Raw genomic sequence first — 23,636 nt, forward strand, 5'->3', positions numbered from 1 at the left:
ACATCGGTATAATTAGAAAAACCATTGTTCGGTAAGATAAGAACTAAAAAGAAAACGCTTATTATATTCATATAAAAATTTTTAATATTTAAAGTTTTTTTGCAAGTTCAAATTCAACTATACAGATGGATAATTGTATAGTCAAATGTACAACAAAATTTTCTAATGTGGTCACATTTGAAAACTTTTTTTTGGATAGATCTAGAACATAATCTAAGGTTCCTGTTCTATTAATGATCTAAAATGCTTCGTCAAACATCTCATTGTTATTTCTCAATATAATGAAAAATCTTTCCTAAAGTAATTTTTCATAAAAAAATGCTGATGCGATTTACAATATAATTTTTGAAAGAAGACCAAATGCGCACTCAGATATACAATATTAATATTAATCTTAATATAAGTCTTAATATTAAATCTTAATATTAAGTCTTAATATTAAGTCATAATATTAATATTTTTAATATAGTCTTAATATTACAAACACAGTCATAGTCCAATTTTTTACGCTCATTTAGATGTTTCATTATATAACAAATTGTTATTAATATCATCAAGATTTTTCACAAAACCTTCCTTTTCTCCTTTTTCCTTGGAATTGATTGTAAAACCCGTGATATTGTTATTAATCTCTTCAGGGATATTGATGCATATGTTTAGCCTTTTTTTAATTTATTGTTAACAAAAACAAAAATTATTTCATACAATTCTGCAACAAGAAAATGAAATCTCATCATATGATTATGATTGGCAGATGTCATATTTATGTTGCTTTAAAGTCTAGTCCCAAAAGAGATTAAAATCACATGTATAATTTGATGTCCTATGCTTGTGCCAGATGTTTATCCTATAAATTTCCGCTTTATATACATATACATAAATGTAAACAAATAATATGTATATATATTATTGTGCATATGCACATAATGTATAACACAATTATATACATACATATACATACATATATATATATATATATATATATATATATATATATATATATATATATATATATATATATATATATATATATGTATACATATATATGTATACGTATACATAGTATATAACAGAAATAAAAAATCTAAATTATCAAATCTGTATAACTGATTTGATATGTAATGTAGTTACGGCACAAACAAGAATATCAAATTTATGTTTGGCCGATATAGTATTCCATTCGTTTAACAGCTAATTGTCTCTGATCTGTAGAGGAATCCTTCGATATTCGTATTCGCTTGGTGTATAAATCTATTTTTCCCCGTGAATTGTTACGAGGAGATTTTTACATCGTTTCTTGCGATCACGAAGTCAGAAGATTTTCCCCAGTTTCCTGTAAGAGAGAAGAAGAATATTTAGCCGGTTTGAAGTGAACGTAAAAGAGATAATAAGCGTTCTCATTTGTCATACCATAAATTACTCACTCCATCGTTTCCTGACCCACATCGATCGCGCTTTGCTAGCTATGACTGCCTTGCATCCCGTGAGGGAGTCTGTGATTTTGAACATGACTTACACTAAGTTGCCTCGTGGCCATTCCACCGCCACACTGACTGCTCCAGTCCGCAGTAGGCACCGGGGTACGGTAGAATTTCGATGAAGTCTTGTTGAATATTGGCAACAACTCGTTTGCCTCAGTAGACAAGGCCTAAAAATAAAAATTCGATTAACGCTTCTATTCTACATTTCGAAAAACCTCCTCTATTTTCCGTATTCATATCTGCCACGACGAAATTTGTGACAGGCTATACCTTCAGATAAATAATAGCATCTGTCCCGTAGCCCTCGCAGCTGAGCAGAACGATATCGCCATGCAGATATCTGGCATACAACCTCGATAATGGGAGGCCGTAACCGTATCCTGCAAGCGGCACTGTATGCGCGTCCGACCTGCTCGGTTGCGGAGCGGTACTATACATATATTTAAATAAATGGTCCGTTTCTGAACGGGGTATACCACCACCCCTGTCGGATATCTAAAACAAACCGTCAAATTGACGGTAATTGCTTTACTTCCAGTCTATATTCAAGGTAAAGGCACCAATTCCCGAGCATGTACCTAATCCTGGGCATTCTTATTGTTTTGGTCTTCATATACAAATATTTAAACTTTCAATATTGGAATATATGTATATATTCAATATATGCATATATATTTTATGTTAAAAGTTTAAAAGATTGTCCAGAATTAGGTACATATCCGGACATTGGTACTTTCACCTTACTGGTTTGTTCATTGCTGGTCCTTGAACTTTTGTCCACATATGCCCACACATAAAAAATTAAATCTCTTTCTAATTATAAAAAAAATCTCTTTCTAAAAAAATTACATTTAAAAAGAAGAAAAGTATAATTTCCAGTCCAATTACGCGTCAGCCTAGAAGCTGAATCGACATTGAAGAAACCTTCTTTGTAACCTTCATGTACCTTCTCTGTATTTTGCTTGTACCTTCACACAAATATCTTCTTTACCACGCACTAACATGACTTCCACCGGTGGATAATTGTCCGAACCCTCCCCATGGTGTTCCATCACAGCTCGCATACTATTCTTGAAGAGCTCGAATAACATATGGTACAAATGGCTCGGCACGTAAATGATCCTAATTTCGCTACTGCGTTCAAGTTCTAAAAAAGAGAGGAAAACGAAAGACGCAACAATTAAATCCAAAACTCTGTCACTATTATCCCTTTTAAAAGAACTTGGAATTCTAATATATTTTATCAAACATTTACTGTATTAAGATAATACATATGCATTTCGTCATAACAAAACATGTAGGAATAACAATGACGGCGATTATGACTATGCGATATAAAAAGAATCTACCTCTATAGAAAATCGTTTATCCCATACTACTTACTAGCGTGTAACACTTAGTACAATCAACATAGTTCAAACTTGCCATTATGTTGCTTGATTATAAGTTCCGGGCTAGCCATATAATATTGATCGCATAAAAACCGTGCGTTCTCATAAGCGTCCTTAATGACGCCTATCACGTCACACGACGGGTCTATACATCCCACGTGTCTATTGTGCCCATTTAGTCCACCGAAAAGAAGCGCTGAAACACAGAAAGATTTAGAAACGTCGGTTAGAACACCGATACAATTGACTCAATCTTCCAGAGTAGTTAATATCTACTCACTGTGCTGATTGATCAGCATACGAATGGAAATACGCGACATGAAAAATCTATCGAGAAAATACTGAATGCTGTTCTCGGTCTGAACGTCCACGTCGTGGGATTCCTTCAGCTCCAGGACGCCTTGTGCCATCGTTTGGACAACGTCGGTGTGTCTGTTCCGAATCTTTATTAAAGCCTGACAAAATCTGTAAAGAAAGAAGCTCATGACAAGGAAACTTTAACGATATCATCCGGGAGGATGATGACGTGATTCTTGTATACTCACTTATACAAATTATTGTGATTAATCTCAACCTTCTCAAAGTGTATAATCTCCTCAAAAGATGTGGCATATAAATTATTCACGATACCCACACTAGGCATCTTCAGCAAATTGTCTGGTAGTAAGTGAATCTCCTTCATAATGTTGGCGAGCCTCACCGGCAGTTCCTTCCTCAGGAATATAAAAGACTTCCTTTCACAGGCACTTATACCTAAAAAATACATATATAATTGTAATTGCAAATTATAACTATAATTGCGAGTTATAACTGTAATTGCGAACACATAAATAATTGCAAAAGTTGCTTAAACAGGGTATTTCTTATCAGAGATGGTGCAGCCAGAAAGACAGTGATTCTACAAGGAAAGATAAATAGAAATAAAATTCTTTTATAAAAAGGTTTTATTTTCAATTTAAAAATATATTGTAAATATTTGAATTAGTTTTTTTTCGAATTAATGTGATCAGTTTTTAATAAATAATATATTCTAACATATCTTACAGAATATTGAAATAAAAAGACGTCTTCGAAACATCTTTTGATAATGTGTGATGCATGAGTACTTTTTCGACAGACACATTTCTTTTTTCGACTTGTCTTCTTCGCTCTTTCTTTTTTTCTCTCTTTCTCTCTTTCTTTCTCCCTTTCTTTATCAATTGATGTCTGCAAAAGACAGCAATTAATAAAGAGACATAACATGAAATGACGGTGCATACAACTGTAATGGCGGTGCTCATCAAAACATGTTTTGCCACGTATCATATTTTTTACATGTACGCCAGACGTAAAATACATATTTATTGTTGGAGTTAGAAGTGCGTCGTGTAGAGTGATAACTCATCATTGTGGTATCAAAGCCGCGTGAAAGTTTGTGGAAACGCAACCGCAAGTTCGACGAGCGTTTTACGGCAACTTGACAAATAGCCCGAGATAATTGCGTACAAACAACCGAGCGGCAAAGTCCATCGAAAGAAAGAACGCGTACGTCTAATCAATTTATCTCAAAGGGAAACAGCGTCTATATTTTCTTTCTCTACGTGAGTTTTAGAAAATGTGTTGCTGATATTTCACAGCAACTGGATGTCGTGTTTCATGATAGTGATTAAAACAATGACGCATGTAAACAGTCTTCGGTATAAAGAGGTTCGAAATAAATTCGGTATAGACAATTAAGTCCATTTTTTCCAATAACTTTTGTAAAAGAAGCAACAGATCTGTATTACCGTTGTCGGAAATAATTTGTAGCTCCATCCAATAAATTCAACAAGATAACTCAAATTCTTGAATACATTAAAACTTTTCGTCATCAAACATTAAAACTTCGTTAATATATAATTTCGTCGTTGTACATATACGTCTTAAATAGGCACTTAATTATTCTCTTAATGTATAGACACGTTTTAAATAATCCGCTCCGCAATAACGAAGTTCACGTAAAACCAGTTTCGAACAAGCTTGTTGTCTGTACATACAGACTGCCGAAAATCGATATCAACTTTCTTTAAACCTAAGTCCCAATAATCACAATGATACGCTGACCTACATCGACAATGTGTTGTTGTCATTATTGACAAATATGAGCTATAGCTTCGACACGTGCTCACTCGTGCTTCAAAGCGCCTTTACTAAATATTGGATTCCTCGATACAACGAATTATTCACAATAATTAGCCGAAGCTCTGTATTAATAAAATTCCTCCGCATTACTCGTCGACTGACATCGCTTTCGCTGAAATTTCACGTTTTCGATTTCGTTTTGTCGAACGACGTGAATCGCACCGACAAAAGCCAAAACTTTCGAAATCCAAAATTACACATAAAATGAGTCATTAGCACAGCCGAGTTCGTTGCGCAAAATCGTCACGGTAGAAATGATGGTCGATTCTGCCCATAAATTATTTGTTATCGCACGCGCGGCTGTGCGCCAATAAATCGATCGTAAAACCGCTTATCTTCCCATTGGAGTGAAAATTTAATTATTTACAGACATGCCTGAGACACGCCCGAGTGCGTAACGACAGTGTGTTCTGAAAATAAACCTCGACCTCATGAGAATGCAACGAGGCCGAAGTTTGTCGCGGATTGGGACCGTGAGTCTAAAAAATCGTGGCTCTGTCCTGTATAATAGGCTACAAAAAAGAAAAAAGGAGACTGCGAAGTGGAAACTATGAACAAACTTTGTATTCGTAATGGAACTTCGATCGCGACCGTCAAAGGGCGCGTCGAGACCGGGCGAGACTGTCAACGATGGTAACAAACTGTCTCACGAAAAACAATTAATATTCAACCCTCCGTGCACAATATTGGATCTGTGAGACCCGAATGAATATTCGATCGCTCACCAACTTTCGCAAAGAGTATGAGAAAATTTCCAAATAACGCGAATGTCTGTCTGCACACATAGAAAAATATCATCCTACTGCTAACAAGAGCAATTACACGGTTTATTTTTCTGCTTTTAAGTAACGATTATCTTTAACGAAGGACACACACATATAGTTTTAACCCTTAGCTGACACTCTGGGGTACCAAAAGCCCCAGCGTTTTAGTAAAAATAGTCATTTATTCGTTTTTGTTTACGTTCTCGAATTTTTTTCATATTCAATATTACATCTTATTAAAATAACCTATGACATCTTTTAAGTCGATATTTGAAAACTATTTTGGAATTTTTTCAAGTGAAAAAATTAATAGCTTCCACGCAGCAAGCATTTTAGTGGTTGGGGTCTCAAACAGCTAGTATGCCAGCTATGTGATTATGGTAGAATGTGCCAGCTAAGGGTTAAAATATACTCATCACAAATTTGAGAAAAACTCATCCTTTTTATCCTCAAGATTTTTTTAAATTTTTTCTATAAGAATATTACAAAATTTTATTGAAAAAAGAGTTGGTTTGACTCTATGTAGTAAGCAAATTGAATTTTAGATAAGCAATTTGAATTTGAATTTAATATATATTTCTAATTAAAATAATGTCACATTTACTAGAATTCAGAGTGTAGTATGAGTAGTTTTGTTGCTTATGACAAATTTATAATCAAGATTTACGGACATTCGAACGTAAAAAATATTTAAAACAAGTAAGACAAATGGCCCAAATGATCACTCGAAAGCAGTATTCTTCTGCGTGTAGATTAGAGGATGAGCTTTTCTAAAATTTATAACCAGTATATTTTTTACTTTTGTCAAGGTAATGTGGGTAAGTTCTTTGTTAAAAATAACCATTACATAAAAGCAGGAAGATAAACAGAGTAATTATATTTCTTAGTAGTAGGATAGTATTTTTCCGTATGTACAGATAAACATTCGTATTTGGAAATTTTCTCGTATCTATTGCGGAAATTTTACTACGTTGCTATCTTATAGCTGAAGCTTCCCTATATTTACAGAAGAAAATGTATAACAAAATACCAATTTTTACCAATTTTTAATAAAATTAAGGTTTAAAGTTGTCTGGGTCAAATAGATCCAGATTGTACTGTATGTTCCACAAAAATATGGTTGTACGCGGAAGATTAAGTCGAGAAAAATGGGTTCGTTCGGTGTATCGTAAAACTTCGTCAGTTAGAAAAGTATCGCAAACGAAATTCTTTTAACGAAAGATGTTTTTTTGCTATTTCGTCACAGGACAGATCAGATAATACATTGAATCGCTTTGCGAATGGGAACGACTGATAATGGCGTTTATCGCGCGACGTATAAATGATGGAGAGGCTAGATATATGTCGAACAGTCAACGATGATGATTACACGTTTGCGTGCAATTTTAACCAGCTTTAATAAAGTGGAAACCGTGCGTCATTGTGTTAATTGTGGATTCACGCACCGGCGATTCCCAGGCATTTAATTGAATTTAAGCACGCGCGTGAAACAGTCGCGACGACGTGTTCTACGTAGTTGATAAGAAGAATACGTGACGATACTCAAAGAGTAACGATATTCTGTGGATTATCTGATAGAGGAAACGTAATAATAGAAGACAAAGGATGGAGGAAGAAGAGGATACAAGAAATGAAGAGGAAATGTTTGATCATCGGATAGGATAAGAAAGCAAACTAAAAGTATACGGAAGAAAGATGATACAAGGACAGGCATTGCGCAAATAAAAACACTAAAGTACAAAGAATAATAGAAGTTATAGGATATAGGAAACTCTTTCTTGGTGATGTAAGAAGATACATCGGAAGAAGTGAAGAAAAAGGCGGAGAAATTATTTTGTGGTGTTAGTAGGAAGTATCGAGTACAGTAATAAAACTAACAAGATGAAACAATAAGGAAGAAAATTGGGGTTATAGAGGATAAAAAGGAAATAAGGAGAGCAGTGGGATTATAGGAGATAGCTAGATTTCCTCTCTTTTGAATGTTAGAATATTTTCCTCTTGATTTTGAAGAATCCTCTTGAGGCCAGTATATAAAAGGATTCCGTTAAGGATAATGGGCTTATAATTGCGTAAAATAAAATAATTGTAGTTAATAAAGCCACTTTGTATTACTGATATTATCGATAACCTTGTACGCAAATTGCCATCAAATAACGTTATTGAACGATCCGCGCGATACGTTTAAAAGTTATCTAGCGGTTATCAGCTTTGTATTGAATATCGGAGAGAAAAAGAGATTACATCCTCATGAATTCGCTTCGGGGTGAGCCTGCCTCTGGCGTTTCTCCCAATTTGATTTCAGAAGCAACCAACCGAACAACCAATCGCTGGGAAATTGAACGTCCTTATCAGCCCTGGCCAGACGCAGATCAAGCAAAGGAAGCTTTTAACTGAAATTTCACTTGACACTATGAGAATGGATAAGCGGGAGATTCTGTAGCAGCTGTTCATTCTGTCCCGTATATCGCTCCTCGCGTGTGTGCGTCAACAGACACTGTCGTGTACTGATCGATTGTACTGAAAGTTCCCGACCATGAAACGCCCTTCCGCGGTTATGCAATGTAGTTCAATGCTAAATCCCACTTCGATTGCAAGTGAGGAATCACAAATGCACAAACACCGTATGAATTATTAAATATAATTACATATGCGGCTTTGCTACCAACGTCACGCTAGACCCAATCTTCAAAGAGCGATTTTTAAAAGTTGGAAAATTATTTTAAAGATTCTAAAAAAGAGAAAGAGTTATACTGAGGAAAATATACAGAGGATTCAAGGAACCAAATTGTGCTCTAACTACTGATTTCTTTCTTTTTAGTAATCATATAAAAAATTAGGATAAAATAAAATTAAGTTAAGTAAAAAATAAGCAATAAACAATAAATTAAAATTAAGTTAAGTATAAAAAACGAAAAAAATGTTGGAATTCCAAAATTAGAGATCTAAAAGCACTTGGCGTGCCCGACTCGCACTAGAACATGTAAGCTTTTTTTCAGAAAAAATGTTTATTTCCAGTCTAAATCTATAAAATAGTTTTCCGCAATTAGTAAAATATAGTGTACAATTTATCGTGATTTTTACGAGATTATATGTATTTGGCGGACACCCAAGTGTTTTTGGGTCAAGTATGTTTGGGATTTTTGAAATTCCGATATTTCGTTTTTTATGTGTATCTTAATTTTATTTTGTCTTAATTTTTTATATGGTTATCTATAAAAAGAAGTCAGTAGTTACTATATGTGTAAGTAAGTAGCAATATATATAAAGCTATTATAACGCAATATATGGTATTTTCGTTTAGTATAATTTCCTTATATCGTTCTTTTTATTAAAACAGTAATAAATTATAATGGTCCTCAGATATAAAATCAACAAACATTTCTTCTTTTTATAGAAATAGAGAGAGAGAGAGAGAGAGGGAACAGAAATTTAAACAATATTATATTTTAACGATTTTAAATTTGTTTTATAAATTTATGTAAAATATTTTATATGAGAACATTTTGAATAGTTCTATTCGTGTAAGAAAGCACGTAAATTACTTTTACATGGTCTAACTACCTGATATTACTAATTTTATAAAAAATAGACGTTTTCAACAACAACAACGATATTTCTTATTAATATTTTTTGATGTATTATTTTATACAAGGTTACAGCTTGGTCTTGCTTAAGTTTATAATAAATATACGCGACATAAATTGCTTTCAACGTGCGATCTCTATTGATCGATCGCGGAGATAAACTGGACACCTAACGTGTCTAAGGTTCGAAGTTCTGCAGGAAATTCAATCGCACGTGCCAGTATATGCGTTGGAAGTAGCACATAAGGATATTACCCTCGTAGGAATTAGCATATCGATCTACGTTTTACATTTACATGCCAGTAAATACGTGCGAGTGTCGCGCGTTCGCACTCTGTTGTTATTGTGGGAAGTACGCTGTGCGGGAAAAAACACTGCCTCATTACTCGACAAACGCGACAATCTGCTTACGAAGAACGAAAAAGATATCTCATAGCACACGTTTCTAAGCTATGACACTACGTGCCAAACGACACTGAGACGGAATATCGAACATTGCTCGAAGCGAAATAGCGAACGTTTACAAATACATAAAGTATATCTATATAGCATATATTTGTATAATCATTCGTTATTGTTTAGTTTGGAGAGCTTCGGCTCTGATTAAATTGCGCCTCTCATCGTGCAAACCTATTGTTATTCTTGTAATAGAATTTTATTAAAAAAAATTCAACTATTCGTTTTTCTTTCTTTTCTCATTTAGAGATGTTTTGATACAATTGTGGTAAATTTTATAATACTAATTATATAATAATAATGATAATAATAATAATAACAATGATGATGTAAAGTAAAATAATTACAAAAGCCGAATTTAAATAATCGGTAAACAAATTAAATTTGGACAAAGATTAACTAGTTATCTTGACGATATTTTTCTGATGTATATAATTAATTATTTTTACTTGATAATCTCGTAACAAATATTATTATGCACAATTTGTTTTACCTTTGAGCTCTTCAATCACTGAATCGCTCTGTTCTCGATAATGGAATATCTGACCTTACACGAGACACTCAAAAAAAATAACACGGAGTTCTCTTTCTCTCTCTATCTCTTGATATTTGGCAACGGTCTCTATTCACGTCACAGGCAATCTCGGAGTTGGGCGGAATGAGGAAAAAATCAACGACGCATCGAAATTCCGCCGAAAGCGATGTGTGACGTGAATTGCTATCAAATGTTTATAGTCTGACCTACAAAAATGGAAATGGATTCTGGACTGTCGTCTTCTGGACCTTGTTCCCGCCATGTACGGCTATACATGCATTATAATTGCCAAACCCGCAAATAGTCTCTTTCATTTTATCAACAAGGTGCAAAATGCACGTCGACTGTGCCAAACAGTCGCAGCAAGTGCCCAAGAAATTAGACATCTCTTTATCTTTATTCCACTCCGTTTATCTCGGCTTTGTATTCGGCTTTGTATTCTTTTCTTTTTTCTCCTCAAAGTTTGACCGCACGCGCCTGTTTTGGACTTTGAGACAATGTGAGAAACAACATTGTTAAAAAATATAATAAAAACTTAAAAATAAATCTTTCCTTATAAAAGCTTATAAAATCGTAGAATAAATTTATATTAAAGAAATCCTAACTTTGGCGACTTCGAGAAAGAGTATATTCTGTGAAAATATATTTTTTTCTCTTAAAATCCCAAATGATCTTAATTTCAATAAAATGTATATTTCGGGAAAGTATCTTATTTGTCAGGCAACGTAAGTAATCTATGGTTTGCTAAACATTGATAAAACTAAATGGCATTGATAAAACTAAATGGCATTGATAAAGAATCGTCCTTGCACGTTGCAAGTGCAATATCAAGTGAATTTGTTATGTATTCGTATAAAAAGAAATTTTCGAGCACATTGAGAACACACACGAAGTATTTTTATTTTGTGAAGCGGATTAAGTTCGAGACGTCGACATGTGGAAGATACGATGACTGTATTGTCTCGCGGTTATATTTAAACGAATGTTCATCTCTGACCAGTTGTGGTTCTTCGGGCTAATAGATAATAGCGAGAACCGGTGCCTTTGTCGTTTTCGCATCTTCGAATTAGCATTCAGACACGAATGACGCACAAAATTAGAGCCCAAGGTGCACAGATGTTAACGTGGCATTCCGCAAAGATAAGATGTTCACTATCATTCTACTACTTAGAGGTTCTCAATCTAGGGCTTGTGGCAAGCCCCAGGCAATGGATTGTTTCCTGAGAATCTAGTAATTCTTGTGGCAAAAAATTTACGTCTTTACTTTCAGGAACTTAATTCTTCCTGAAATTCAGCATCGGCAAAACCTGTTCTTATCTTCTTTAATATTTCGATAAAATCGTTCTTCGCCATATTTTTACGGTGTTTCATTTGATATGCGTTTAAAATTGATCTGAGGAAAATTACCAATGGATCTCACGGCGTGAAAAGAATTAAGAATCCCTGCTTCATTGTTAAAGGCTTCGTATCACACTGCACGCTTGTATTTATTTATGACGTTGTTTGTACCATATAGCTGCGTTAGTATGCATTATGCAACCTCTGTTTGCAGAAATGTGCCAGAGGCTGACAAAATTCGTCGGATGTTATTATTTGTTTAGTATTTTACCAATCCGCAATTATTAAGAATGTTATTATTAAATGTAATCGTGCGCATGTGTGTGTGTATTACTCAAAAAAACACAGCGCAACACGAGGTATAATTTTTCCACGAAAATTCTCACGATAATTCGAGACTTACGCAATGTTGATGCTGTAAGCGTGTAAATTCCGTAACGATATCGCAATACTCACGTAATTATATAATGTACGATGGATTTCTCACTGGAGCTAAAGTGAGTCTTTATTTTTCCAACAGAAATAACATCAGCAGAATTTTATCACAGTATAAGTTTCGATGAATCTACTATATTAGTATAATAAAAATAATTGCTATATTAGTATAATAAAAATGTTGAAATGGCTTAAATGGACGATTACCTAAATTGGCAATAAACATCTTATTTTCGCTATAATGAACCAAATTGTAAAGTCGATCGATCGATCGATTATCGTGACGATAATACCGCAATATCTAAATGCATTTTATAATCGATGAGATAAATCGTTCACATGACGATTTCAAGGCTTTCTAAGGCTACGTCGTGAGGTAACGTCAGCTGAAATCGAAATAGATCCCGTGTTCGTGTTTCCATGAACTTATAAACCAGACAAGTACTGCTAACAAAGATTAACCTAGCGTAGTGCGGAAAAAGTTTTTCTTTTACCGATAACGATATATAGGGTCTATCAAAAGTCCAGAGAATTTAATAAAAATAATCGTAAGCAAAGAAATCGGTAAATTCTTTAAAAAATAGGAAATAATTCAAGCTACATTACTGGCGATGCCGATCCTGAATTAAAACGCGTTATGCTAGCTGATATCATCTGATCTTGCTTACGTCTAATCCGCATAAACTGCTTGAGGATACGAGCTATCATAGACCGTATACTGTTTGCGCGTTTAAGCCTTAAGATAAGCGCGCAAGTATCGGAAGATAGTGAACGTAAATATACAGTGAAAGCACCGAGCTCTCGATTAGGCGCTGCGCAACGCGCATTGATAAAATACGCAACACCAAGTCGAACGAGTCGGGCATGTGAGTTTAACAGCTGTTTCCCACATATTATCTCTCTGATCTGCTGTGGCACGAGGAAGACTCTGTTATATGTGTGTGTGCGTATTCTCAACCTGTCTGTTGCGACGAGATACGTTTTTCTCTTGTTTTTTTGCTCTTAAGGGACCAAACTAATGTAACGTTCTGAAAAAAGCGTATTTTTAGGAATTAATTTTGCGAAAATATATAAACCGAATATCTTAAAACATTGTGTATTAATTAAGTAACTACTAAATTATAATTAATTATATTTATAATTATATTTATAATAATTAAATTTATATTAATTAAAATTAAATATAATTAATTATATTTATAATTAATTATATTTAAAAAACTTTTTGGTTTTCTGACCTCAAGTATATACAGTTTAATAGTTATTTAATTAATGTGCAATGTTTCAAAACATTCGGTTGATTTATTTTCGTAAAATTAATCTCTAAAAATATGCTTTTTTTCATAGCGTTATATTGGCCTTTTAAGCGGATTGCACACGGAAAAACACAAGACAGTAAGACTTAAGCAGTGAGAAAATGGACTAACCACAATCTACTGACTATTCTTGAAGCGTAAGAGGAATCATCAGTTCGTCAATCTGCTTATTGCTTAAGTTTTACTATTTACGTTTTTCTTTGTGCCGCCGGCCTCACACGCAGCGCGCATGTGGCTTGGCCGTGATTTTGAAGGACAAATCTTTAAGTCGCAGAAATAAAAATGTCGCATTCGTCGATCTTGCAGCACGATTTCTTTCTGAAACGAAGACAGAATGAGTTTATGATCCCTTTCGCGTCGAAATGTTTTAACAAGTGACGATACTTGTCGGTGCAGAGAATACAAATAAAAATGTACGCCGTAAGTGTTTCGCGGAAAGGAAAATGATTCGCCTGCTAACATCCGTTATTTCCGACCGGTTTCGGAGCAATTTTCTCCATTTACACTCGTGAAATAGCTCGTTATTCTCATTAAAAAATTCGCACTAGTTCCTCGTTTTTTCCATTGTTCATCGATTTTGCAAACCGTATGTCTCCTAATGAAGCTTATTTTGAGACATAATTAATGGCAAAGCTCCTTATTCAACCACTTATTTAAATAAATTAAGATTAAATTTCGCGAGGAGAAATATTCATATCCATAGATATATAGTTTGCATAATATGTGACAGATAATAATCCCGATACAATCTTAATAATAATGAAGCATTTCATCCAACTGAACGCTTTTAAATCTTTAAACGATATGTTTCTCAATCGACGGTTTCTCACAGATGCGGTGTACGAGGGAAAGACGAATTTCTATTCAAAGTGTGAATTTCTATACAAAGCGATCTCGCAAGGTAAAAATATTAATGGATAATAATATGATATCTATTTCTGAACGCTACTTATCGTTTTGGTCTTTAAATACGAATATTTAAACTTTCAAAACATGGAAGATTGTATATATTCTATATTGAAAGAATAAATATACTTATATTTAAAAAACAAAACAATAAGAATGTCCAGATTTAGATAGGGGAGACTATCTGATAATAGAGTATCAGAGTTTCATAGATCAGGATTAGGGAAGAAGAATCTAGTTATCACACTTTTTACATAATGATTAAAAAAAATATATATATATGATATCTTTTTTTATTGTGCACATATTTATGTAGGTGAAAGATAGAAGATTTTCAGATAGAAGAAAAAAGTATTATCCCCATATATATCTAAAAAATTATTAATTAAGTTGTAAGCAAAGTCATGCAAACGTGACTATCCATCACATCCAGAGTTGCCACACATTTTTCATAAAGGAAACAAGACAAATTATTTTTTTTTTAAGGCTTTAAGTGTTTGATTAAAATCTTAAGGTTTTAAGTGTTTGATTAAAATCAGTGATATCTTATAATCCCACAATATACAATTATTGAACTAAGAAGATAATAATTCTTATAAATTTATTAATATAATAACTTTGAGTTTTTTATAGGATTTAATAACGCAGAATCATTTGAATTAATAGTCATTACTTGAAACTCGTTTCAAGTGAGATTTTTAGGTTTAAATTTATAGCGAGATGTGAGTTTTTCAGCTGAATCACGATTACAAATGTAATGTCATATATATCGTACGATTTGACTGTGAAAAACTGGTGGCCAACTCTGAATTCAAATCTAAGTATCTCACGTGAAACGAGTTTCCACTGGCGACTATTAATACGGGCCATAGACCCCGTCTCTCCTATCAGTGTCCAGACATTGGTACGTTTTTTTTACAAAAAGAAGAAAGAACAAAACAGAAGAAAGAAACACGAGACGCGTCGAGACAACATTGTTGTGCGATTTCGGAACTGATTGGCCGGTTTTGTTTATCGCCTTGACCTCGATTGCTCGAAAGAATCCGTGCTGTCGAAATCGTCAAGACTCGTCCGAATCTCAAACATCCTCCTCTTCGATGTTGCAATCGCGAGATCAGTGCGTGTGTATTCTGAAAGAATGTGTATCTGGAAAAAACGCGAGAACAAACCGAACTGATGTCAGGGTAACATGAAACTGGCCGTGACTGTGGCCACAACGTATGGCGTATTCAATTACTGCGGCTATTCACTCTGTATCGTGTGTAGCGTATAATTTTCATCAACGCGCATTCATCCGGTGGCCTTGGTCGCGCTACTAGAACACATCGGATATCGCGCTTCGTGACATTCGACTCATCGTTTATCAAAGACGCAGTAGCGCGACGAATGAAAAATCATCATCAACATCGTGAAAAGTCCAACGGATGGCAGTTCGATAACGCCAACGCGCATACGTAAATAGAATTTATATGCACGATGTAAAGCCTATGTGTATGTATGTAGAATATTAGATCACGACTTCTAATTTGGATGGAATAACGTTAACTACGAAATGTTGACGTTAGTCTCAATTTACTTGACATTGAGAAAGTCGGAAAGACACTTCGTAAATAAAACGCGACCGAAATTAACAATTCGCAGTCCCACCTAGGAGGAATCGCGATCTTTAAATCGCAACGATACACAAGAGCGATCAGCAAGTTTTCCATACGCGAAATTCATTGTAAATTCGAACCGAATTTTCGACTTCGACTATGAATAGAAATTTCTTCATACAGAATAAAACAAATAAATTGTTAAATGAAAAAAATCGATATCTTTAGAATAAATAAACATAAATTAAATTAATTTTCAGCACTATGTCTAAAAAGAAATATCTAATACATTATTCTTTTTATTATTAATCCTTTTTCTTATCACTTTTAATACTAGTTTTAATACTAGTTGGATTATTATTCATGACCTCACAAGTAAAGAGAAGGCTGAAGATGGATTTAAGTTTATTTATTCCGAAGATATCGAAACTTTTTCGTGCACTGAAATTTACTCGTCGGCCATATACTGAGAAAAAAAATTTGAAAATTTATTTGTGGGACATAAAGGTCATTTTTGTGAGAAACAAAATTTAATTCAATTGCATTAAGAGAACTGTAAGGCATAAGAGACTCGTGTGCTGGATACTAATATGAATAATCATTAGAATAGGAAGATGTTTGACAGATGTTAGATGTGTCGGAACTTTTCTCGATCTTATAACGCAAATAATGAATCTTACCTTCTACGTCGAACTGACTCTGAATCCAAATTATTTTTTGATCAACCTTGCCTTCATTTTTTCCCAAGTTATTTCTGTAAAATTAACTTCGTTTCTCTGTGAAATAAATTTTATACCCCACAAATAAAATTTCAAGTATTTCTTACTCAGTGCAATATTCAAGATAATAAAATTCTCGAAATGTCATGAAACTACAGGAAAAAAGGAAGATTATATCGAGTCGGAGCACGATTCTTCCATTTGCGCGCGATGTATGTACGTATCTATCGTCTATCCTTGAAAATGTATCCATTTCACGGTAATAACACGCGTGTACTATTGGCCAAACGCGTGTCTCTGCGTCAAGGCGAGTGCGTGGGCAAGTGCGATTTCAGACAGCAACGCGACCAAAAGCCGGAGTACAAATTCCACCACGCATATCCCCACCCACTTTTCTCGCGATTTCCTCGCGGAAACTCGCCAAAAAAATTCGCGGCGACGCTCCAAGGTGCGGTCCGGCAATAATACTCGCGTGCGCACGCGGTACTTCTATTTTCGTTCTCCATATTCTCATAAGCGCTAATGGCAGTGACCGGAGCTGATGCCGCTTTCTCCAAGTGCTGATCCAATACAACCTTGACCCGGTGAAAGCTGAAGGGCGCACATATACGCCAAATCCTCCAATGCGTGAATCCTACCTCCGCACGCTTGCGTTCTCTATGAGCATTAGATTGCCATTTGCCTCGTCACTTCCTCGAATGGAAATCCTACTTGAGGCCAGAAAAATCTCCACGGAAACTCAATGGATTCTAATCAAATTTTAGGAGTGTTCTCTCGATTTGAAAGTTTCCTCTGCATGTCGAGCGATTTTAAATTGCGACAAGTTACGACGAATGGCATGAAGGAAATGGAAATTCCCGGGCCGAAGGTGAAACAGGATGTTGTCGTTACGATAAAGTCCGCATAGTCGTCCGCATAATTGAAATTTTCGACGCATTCGTGCGTTTCGCTGGTCTTGTGCATGATGATTTAAATAGCTACGAAGAGACGTTCCAAGTTCTAGTGCAGATTCTCGCAACAAGAAGTCCTTAGGGAGTATTCTATCCCTTGTTGGGTTCAAGAAATAGAGATTTTTCTCTTTTTTTATATATATTTTAAAAGTCTGAAGCCTTGAGAATACACTCGCAAAGTTTTACATGTAAATTTAAATGTTTATTGGAGAGTTGCAGACTATAAATTCAGGTGGATAGGAAACAAAGAGTGCGAATAGGGGAGTTCCGACCGATTTACGAAGAACTTTTCTCCCAAGATTTATTGAAACGACGCTTTAGAGCTTTGGTTACATCTAAAACAATAATGAAAGTTTCAATACTGCGGTGTGACAAATCGTTTTAGAACACACATATTAAATTTCTACTTCGAAAACTATAGAAACTGCTGCTTTAGTAGTTAAATAGAGCCTGCATCTTTGATGAAGATTTTACGTTCTTATTAAAAATCATGAAAATCTTGGAAATAAAAATTGATTCTTAGGCCAACATTTCCGTCAATCAACACGACGTCGAACGACTGAAGATTGTCGAGCGTTAAGGCTTGTACAAGTCACTAAAACTAGAATGGCTCGTAAAAACAATAAGATTGCTAAGGAAAATATGTTTGAAGTTAGAAGATATATTTTATGGCGCCGGAAATAGCTGATTAAGTTTAAGTAGTCAAAATCTATAGTTAAACATAAAATAACAATATTTAAACCTTTGAATTCATTTCTCTCGGAATCGCATTTTTCAAGTTTATAGATATAAATAACTAAAAAACTATTAAAGATATAATTTTTTAATTTAGTATGTTTATAAAAAAACATGTTTCCTCAAAAAAATGAACTATTTACAATAGATTTTTTATGATATTTGTAAAATATTTTTTTCAAATTTACAATCGTTTTTTTATGTGCAAAAGAAAATGACAATTTTAGCCAAAAATATTTGGAAAGTTGCTATTTTTTGCATCTTCAGTTTTTAGTATTATTTTCAGTTCAACTGATGCACGAACTCATATAAATTAAGAAAATTTCTTCTGTTTATGCTTGTATGTCAGATCAATCAGTGTCTCTGAATCACTTCCGCAAAGTAAAGATATACAGTTCCTAACTTAATTCTATCTACATATTCAATAAAAAAAACCGCAGCTTAATTGTTCCAATACTTTTCCTCGCATAAATCCTTGAAAACAGTCATTTTTCTGATCCAACCAGGGTTAATCGCGCTGCGCATCAACTGACGTTTCATAAAGCATGAATCAATAAATCGCAGAGAGCGTGCTTCTCCTTCTGTGAAATGCATTACGATGGGCTCTAGTGAAGCCTACGAGGCTTCTTTCAGACTCGTCTGTGACGTTTTCTCTCTGCGATGACGTGCTACGACGATGCGTACGAATAACCGCTAAACAAAACACGCAATATACTCATACAATTGAAGTAGGAAAACGTAGGTGATTGACCTCGATCACGCATTCTATATTACTACGTCTCTGAAAAGCGACACTGAACTTCCTTATGTACAGATTAGTACATATGCTTATTTTTCATCGATCGTGATGCGATTTTTTATATTCCAGACGAAATTAGCGAATATCAAGGCTAATATTCATAGTCCGATCTTATATTTAAGGTTGCTTTCCAAAACGTTCTTGTTCAGGAAAATTTTATTAAAAATCTGTAGTTCACACGTTAAACATATACTGTGGATTTCCAATAAAAAATTTTTTTTTAAAGGAACGTTTTGGGATGCAATCTAAGATTGTCTTCAACTTCAATAGAAAAAAGATTATCTTAAATTTAATGAAAATAATTTTTTTAAATAAGAAATTAAAGACGATATTTTCTTTTTAGATAATTTAACAAGTTCTTTTTTTAAGTTCTCTTCTTTAAATATATTTCGTAACTAATGAAAAAATCTGTACAGTATTTGAAAATGAACTTAAGACGATTTTATATATAAGATCTGACCATGAATATCGCCTTTTAATTCCAAGTTCCGTTTATCTTATACGAGCGCTCGTATAACGTAGTTTCAGTGAAAAAATCAGAAAGGAATATTTAGCGTTCAATATCCGTCCAGAATACAGTCCCAGGAGCTCTTTCAAGTTATGTTTCCGAGATTCTTTGTATCTCTTTGCGAAAAATACAGAATCGACAGTGCTCGAGTCAGTCTGTTCAAATTTCACTGCTGTTCGTATATGCATTTTTTCACTAGTCATACCAGAGTCTTTCTTCACTGCTTTGTATGTTTACATTAGAAAGCAACAATGTCACTCTTGACCTGCATGAAGAAACGAGAACAATGCTGCGAAAATTGATCACATGTATATTCCGGAATATTCTGCAGACGCGACGAGAGGGAAAACGTGTGAATTGTGCATACAGCGATTACATCATAGATATATCTGCTATCGTACTTTACCAACGATAGAGCATACGCTACGTGACACGCTGAAGGTCGTCTAGTCCCGTGTAAATATCGTAACGGACGTCACGATGATCAGATGTTTTTTTGTTATTAAACGGAGAAGATTAAGAAAGCTAAACATCTCTCTAAAAAGAAGTGTTGTTCGCAAAAATACCGATGGACGGGAAGGTACAAATTATGCACAGTCAAAATGAATATTACAAGTGCCAGTTCTCAGTTGGCATTTTTCGGTATTGCAACGAAATAAGAAATTAGATCTATAGATATCTGTGCGCCTATACTGTGAGAGAAGAAATATGTAAGAAATAAAAAACAATATTTATTCGTTGGGTATTAATAACATATTTACTTATACTAAAATAAAATATATAAAATTAATAAAATATATAAAATTCCTTTCCCAAATAAGAAAATATACATTTTCTTAAAACGCGTACAAATTTCTTCGTGGAAACAAAATTCCCAAAAAATTTTTTAAATTCGTGCATATTTTTAAAATTGAGAAAATCTCTCAAAATTTGCTAATTATTATTATTTAAAAATAATATCATTTCATGAAAAGAGAAAAAGAATCTCGTGTATTTCTCCTTTATTGCTCTCTTGTGAGTTCTAACACTTCTTTTTCTTTGCTTTATGAAACATCAATTAATACGCATCACGATTAACTTTTAATAAGTCAGAAAAATGAATGTTTTCAAAAATTTGTGTAGAGAAAAGTATTGGAGCAATTAAGATGCGCGGGCTTTTTTTATATATGTTTATTGAATCACATGTTGATGGCATTAAGTTGGGAATTGCAGCAGGTACATCTTTACTTTGTCGAAGTGATTGAGAGACACTGATTAATACGAAACATAAACAAAAGAAATTTTCTTAATTTATATGAGCATCAGTTCGTGCATCAGTTGAGCTGAAAGTAAAAACTGAATATGAACAGCAGCCTTCCAAATATTTTTTGGCTAAAATTCTCATCTTTTGCATATAAAATGTTCAAAAATCTTGATAATATCCAGGCAACATCATGATATTGCTGCCACATGGCGAAAGTGCAAAGGTACCATCAAAGGTGTATCAAAATTGCTTCACCCGGTCGAGCAATAGAAGATACAATCGCCGATGCGATTTTATTAACGCCAGTTCTCAGTATCATTATTTATTGAGAAACTTTATCGCTCGGCAAATGCTGCACTTTTTTGATTTAGTGCCCTATCTGCATCGCGTCACCCGAATGATAAACAGTCATAAACGCGGCGAAAGTACGCGACACGTGTAAGCCCTGTCACTTTTGACAGTGCGCCCAAACACCAGCCAAGTTGTCTGTACTAATATCTTCGTGATAAAGTGTGAGAGAGAAAGAGAAGTTACCATTTCCGTTACGCTACGTATGGAGCACTGCTGTTGGGTAAAACACGCGTAAATTATATCGCCGCCGGCGGCGGTCCCCCTGTCATTAATCGCGTCTGATCGCCGTTAAACGAACGAAGGGACGGGCGCTGTCGTGACATAAATCGAGACCACGAAGAAACGCCAGCCAGCTAGACGACGAATTCGCATCAGCCGAGTCTCTCGCGCGTTCGTTGACGGAAAGAAAAGGATAACAGAAGGACGGAGAGAGAGCGAGCGATCGAGGGGACACTTACCGAAATCGAAGAACTGCTTGATGGAGAGCGGTGAAGGGTTAAACTGCGAGTAGAAGTCCAACATCTTGGCGATGCCGTTGAGGCAGTTCCGTGTGAGCTTCATCTCGCGATGTGTCGTCGTCGTTACACATGAACTCTGGTCGTCGTGCGTGATCGACTTAACTGCCAAGCAGGAAAACTCCTCGCCCAAGAATGATCCCTCACTCGTCTTTCTCTATCTCTTTCTGTTGGTCAGCTCGACGAGAGCACACTTCGTCTTCGCACGTAGCATACGAGGATAAGCGCGACGCGCCGTTGATGTTCGTCGAACGGTGTCCGGTGAGATTCACGTCAACGAGTGCCACCGAGTGCCGAAGGCTCCACTACCGAGCTTTCTGCGGCTTACGCGGAGTCGCGGCGGGCCGCGCATGCGCGCGTCACGCGCCGCGCGTTGCTCGCGCCATTTAATTATGATTTGGATAAAGCTGCGTTCGACAGAAAAGTACATGTTCTTTAATTAAGATTAAGAGTATATATTAATCAGGGTTGTATTCCAAAACGTCCTTTTTGAGGAAATTTTACTCGATACTCTATAATATATGTAACGTGAATTATAAATATTGAGTAAAATTTTCCTCGAAAAGGATGTTTTGGAATGCAACCTAAATTCTTCAATAATCGCAAAGCAGCTTTCTCTGCTGAACACGCAGCTACTTATCAGTCACGACTGCGGCTTCAAGTGATTTGGAGTACAAGTAGGTCACAAAATGGTTTAGACACAATGAACTTCAGTGCGTAGCCAATGGTCCAATAAGAGGGCGAAGTAGTAAGAAATAAGTTATCTTATTGGATCATCGGCTACACTCTGAAATTCATTGTGTCTAAACTATTTTGCGACTCACTGTACCTCAAATCATTCGAAACACAAAATGCGAAATGATATTCCACAGTGTAACGATATCAGTGTGACGTCCACGTCACTTGACACCTTTGTTGCGAAAATGGCTACGAGACAGCAATGTTATTTCATATGATATATAATGAGAATTGTGATAAATATTTCTGTTTAATAAATCGCATTTCTATGGGATGAAAACTGCGTTTGACCGAGTTTAAATGAGGAAAAGAAAGTCTGTGGCCGGTATTTATAGTCGAATCTTGTGAATCTTTAATATCATCTTAAAAAGTCAAACGAGAAATTAAGATCATTTTATGCCAGTTTCTACCAACTTTGGTTAACTTGACCGGCCGAATTGACCAATCGCATCTGTCAATTTTGGGTAACAAAATTATGCGATTGGTCAACTTCGTTGAAATAACTATCCGGTTTAAGTTAATCAAAGTTGGTAGAAACGGGCATTAAGGGCCTTCACATACAAATTGCCGTAGCCGTAACTTGAGAAAGTCCTGAGGACGAACAAATGTACTCAGGACTTTTTCAAGATGTACTCTGGATGTCCCCTGGACATATGTGCTGTTAGGGTTGTAATTAGTTAATTCTTACGATATGTTTTACGTTACTGTTATGTTAATTTGTATGTGAAGGCCCTAAGGAATTAAACAAAAATTTAACATAATACTTATTGCAGTAAGACACATTCGCAGTTAAAGTTTCATGTCTGTATGAGAAATTTAATACTGTTTATGAGAAATTTAATATTAAATATCACAATTTTGGGACATATAATCTTATAATAGAAACGATGCACATATATGACCATTATTCCTATATAACTTCGTAAAAAGTGAAACTTACCATTATAAATGTTATATAGTAGGAAATAGGACAATAAAAGAATAGTATTCACACACACTACAATGTTTTTATTTAATGATCGATTATAGGAAAACTGCTTACACTTTGAGCAGCATTGCACTGAGTGAAACATAGTATTATGTAATTAGTTTCAAATTAATATTTATTATTTAGATA

At 34.8% G+C, this 23,636-nt stretch overlaps 1 protein-coding gene across 6 annotated transcripts; it reads right to left on the reverse strand.

Annotated features, from left to right (window-relative positions):
* Positions 1–61: 61 nt before the first annotated feature.
* Positions 62–22,094, reverse strand: LOC116854052 (pyruvate dehydrogenase (acetyl-transferring) kinase, mitochondrial). Of its 6 annotated transcripts, none has more exons than XM_032835551.1 (9): positions 21,725–22,094; positions 3,917–4,078; positions 3,418–3,625; positions 3,153–3,337; positions 2,907–3,068; positions 2,450–2,628; positions 1,752–1,976; positions 1,425–1,648; positions 62–1,333 (listed from the first exon to the last, which is right to left on the reverse strand). In XM_032835551.1, exons 2-8 carry the CDS (start codon positions 3,993–3,995, stop codon positions 1,460–1,462), a joined length of 1,227 nt encoding a protein of 408 aa, XP_032691442.1. In that variant the 5' UTR covers positions 3,996–4,078; positions 21,725–22,094; the 3' UTR covers positions 62–1,333; positions 1,425–1,459. The 6 variants fall into 6 exon arrangements, with proteins under 6 accessions (XP_032691442.1, XP_032691441.1, XP_032691440.1 ...); XM_032835550.1 differs by lacking the exon at positions 21,725–22,094 and adding an exon at positions 8,038–8,410; XM_032835549.1 differs by lacking the exon at positions 21,725–22,094 and adding an exon at positions 4,639–6,292.
* Between the last annotated feature and the right edge of the window lie 1,542 nt (positions 22,095–23,636).

The sequence above is a fragment of the Odontomachus brunneus genome, unplaced genomic scaffold, assembly GCF_010583005.1.
Source record: "Odontomachus brunneus isolate Ranch 3 - 2012 unplaced genomic scaffold, Obru_v1 Obru_scaffold_007, whole genome shotgun sequence".
In the NCBI taxonomy this organism is placed as follows: Eukaryota; Metazoa; Arthropoda; class Insecta; order Hymenoptera; family Formicidae; genus Odontomachus; species Odontomachus brunneus.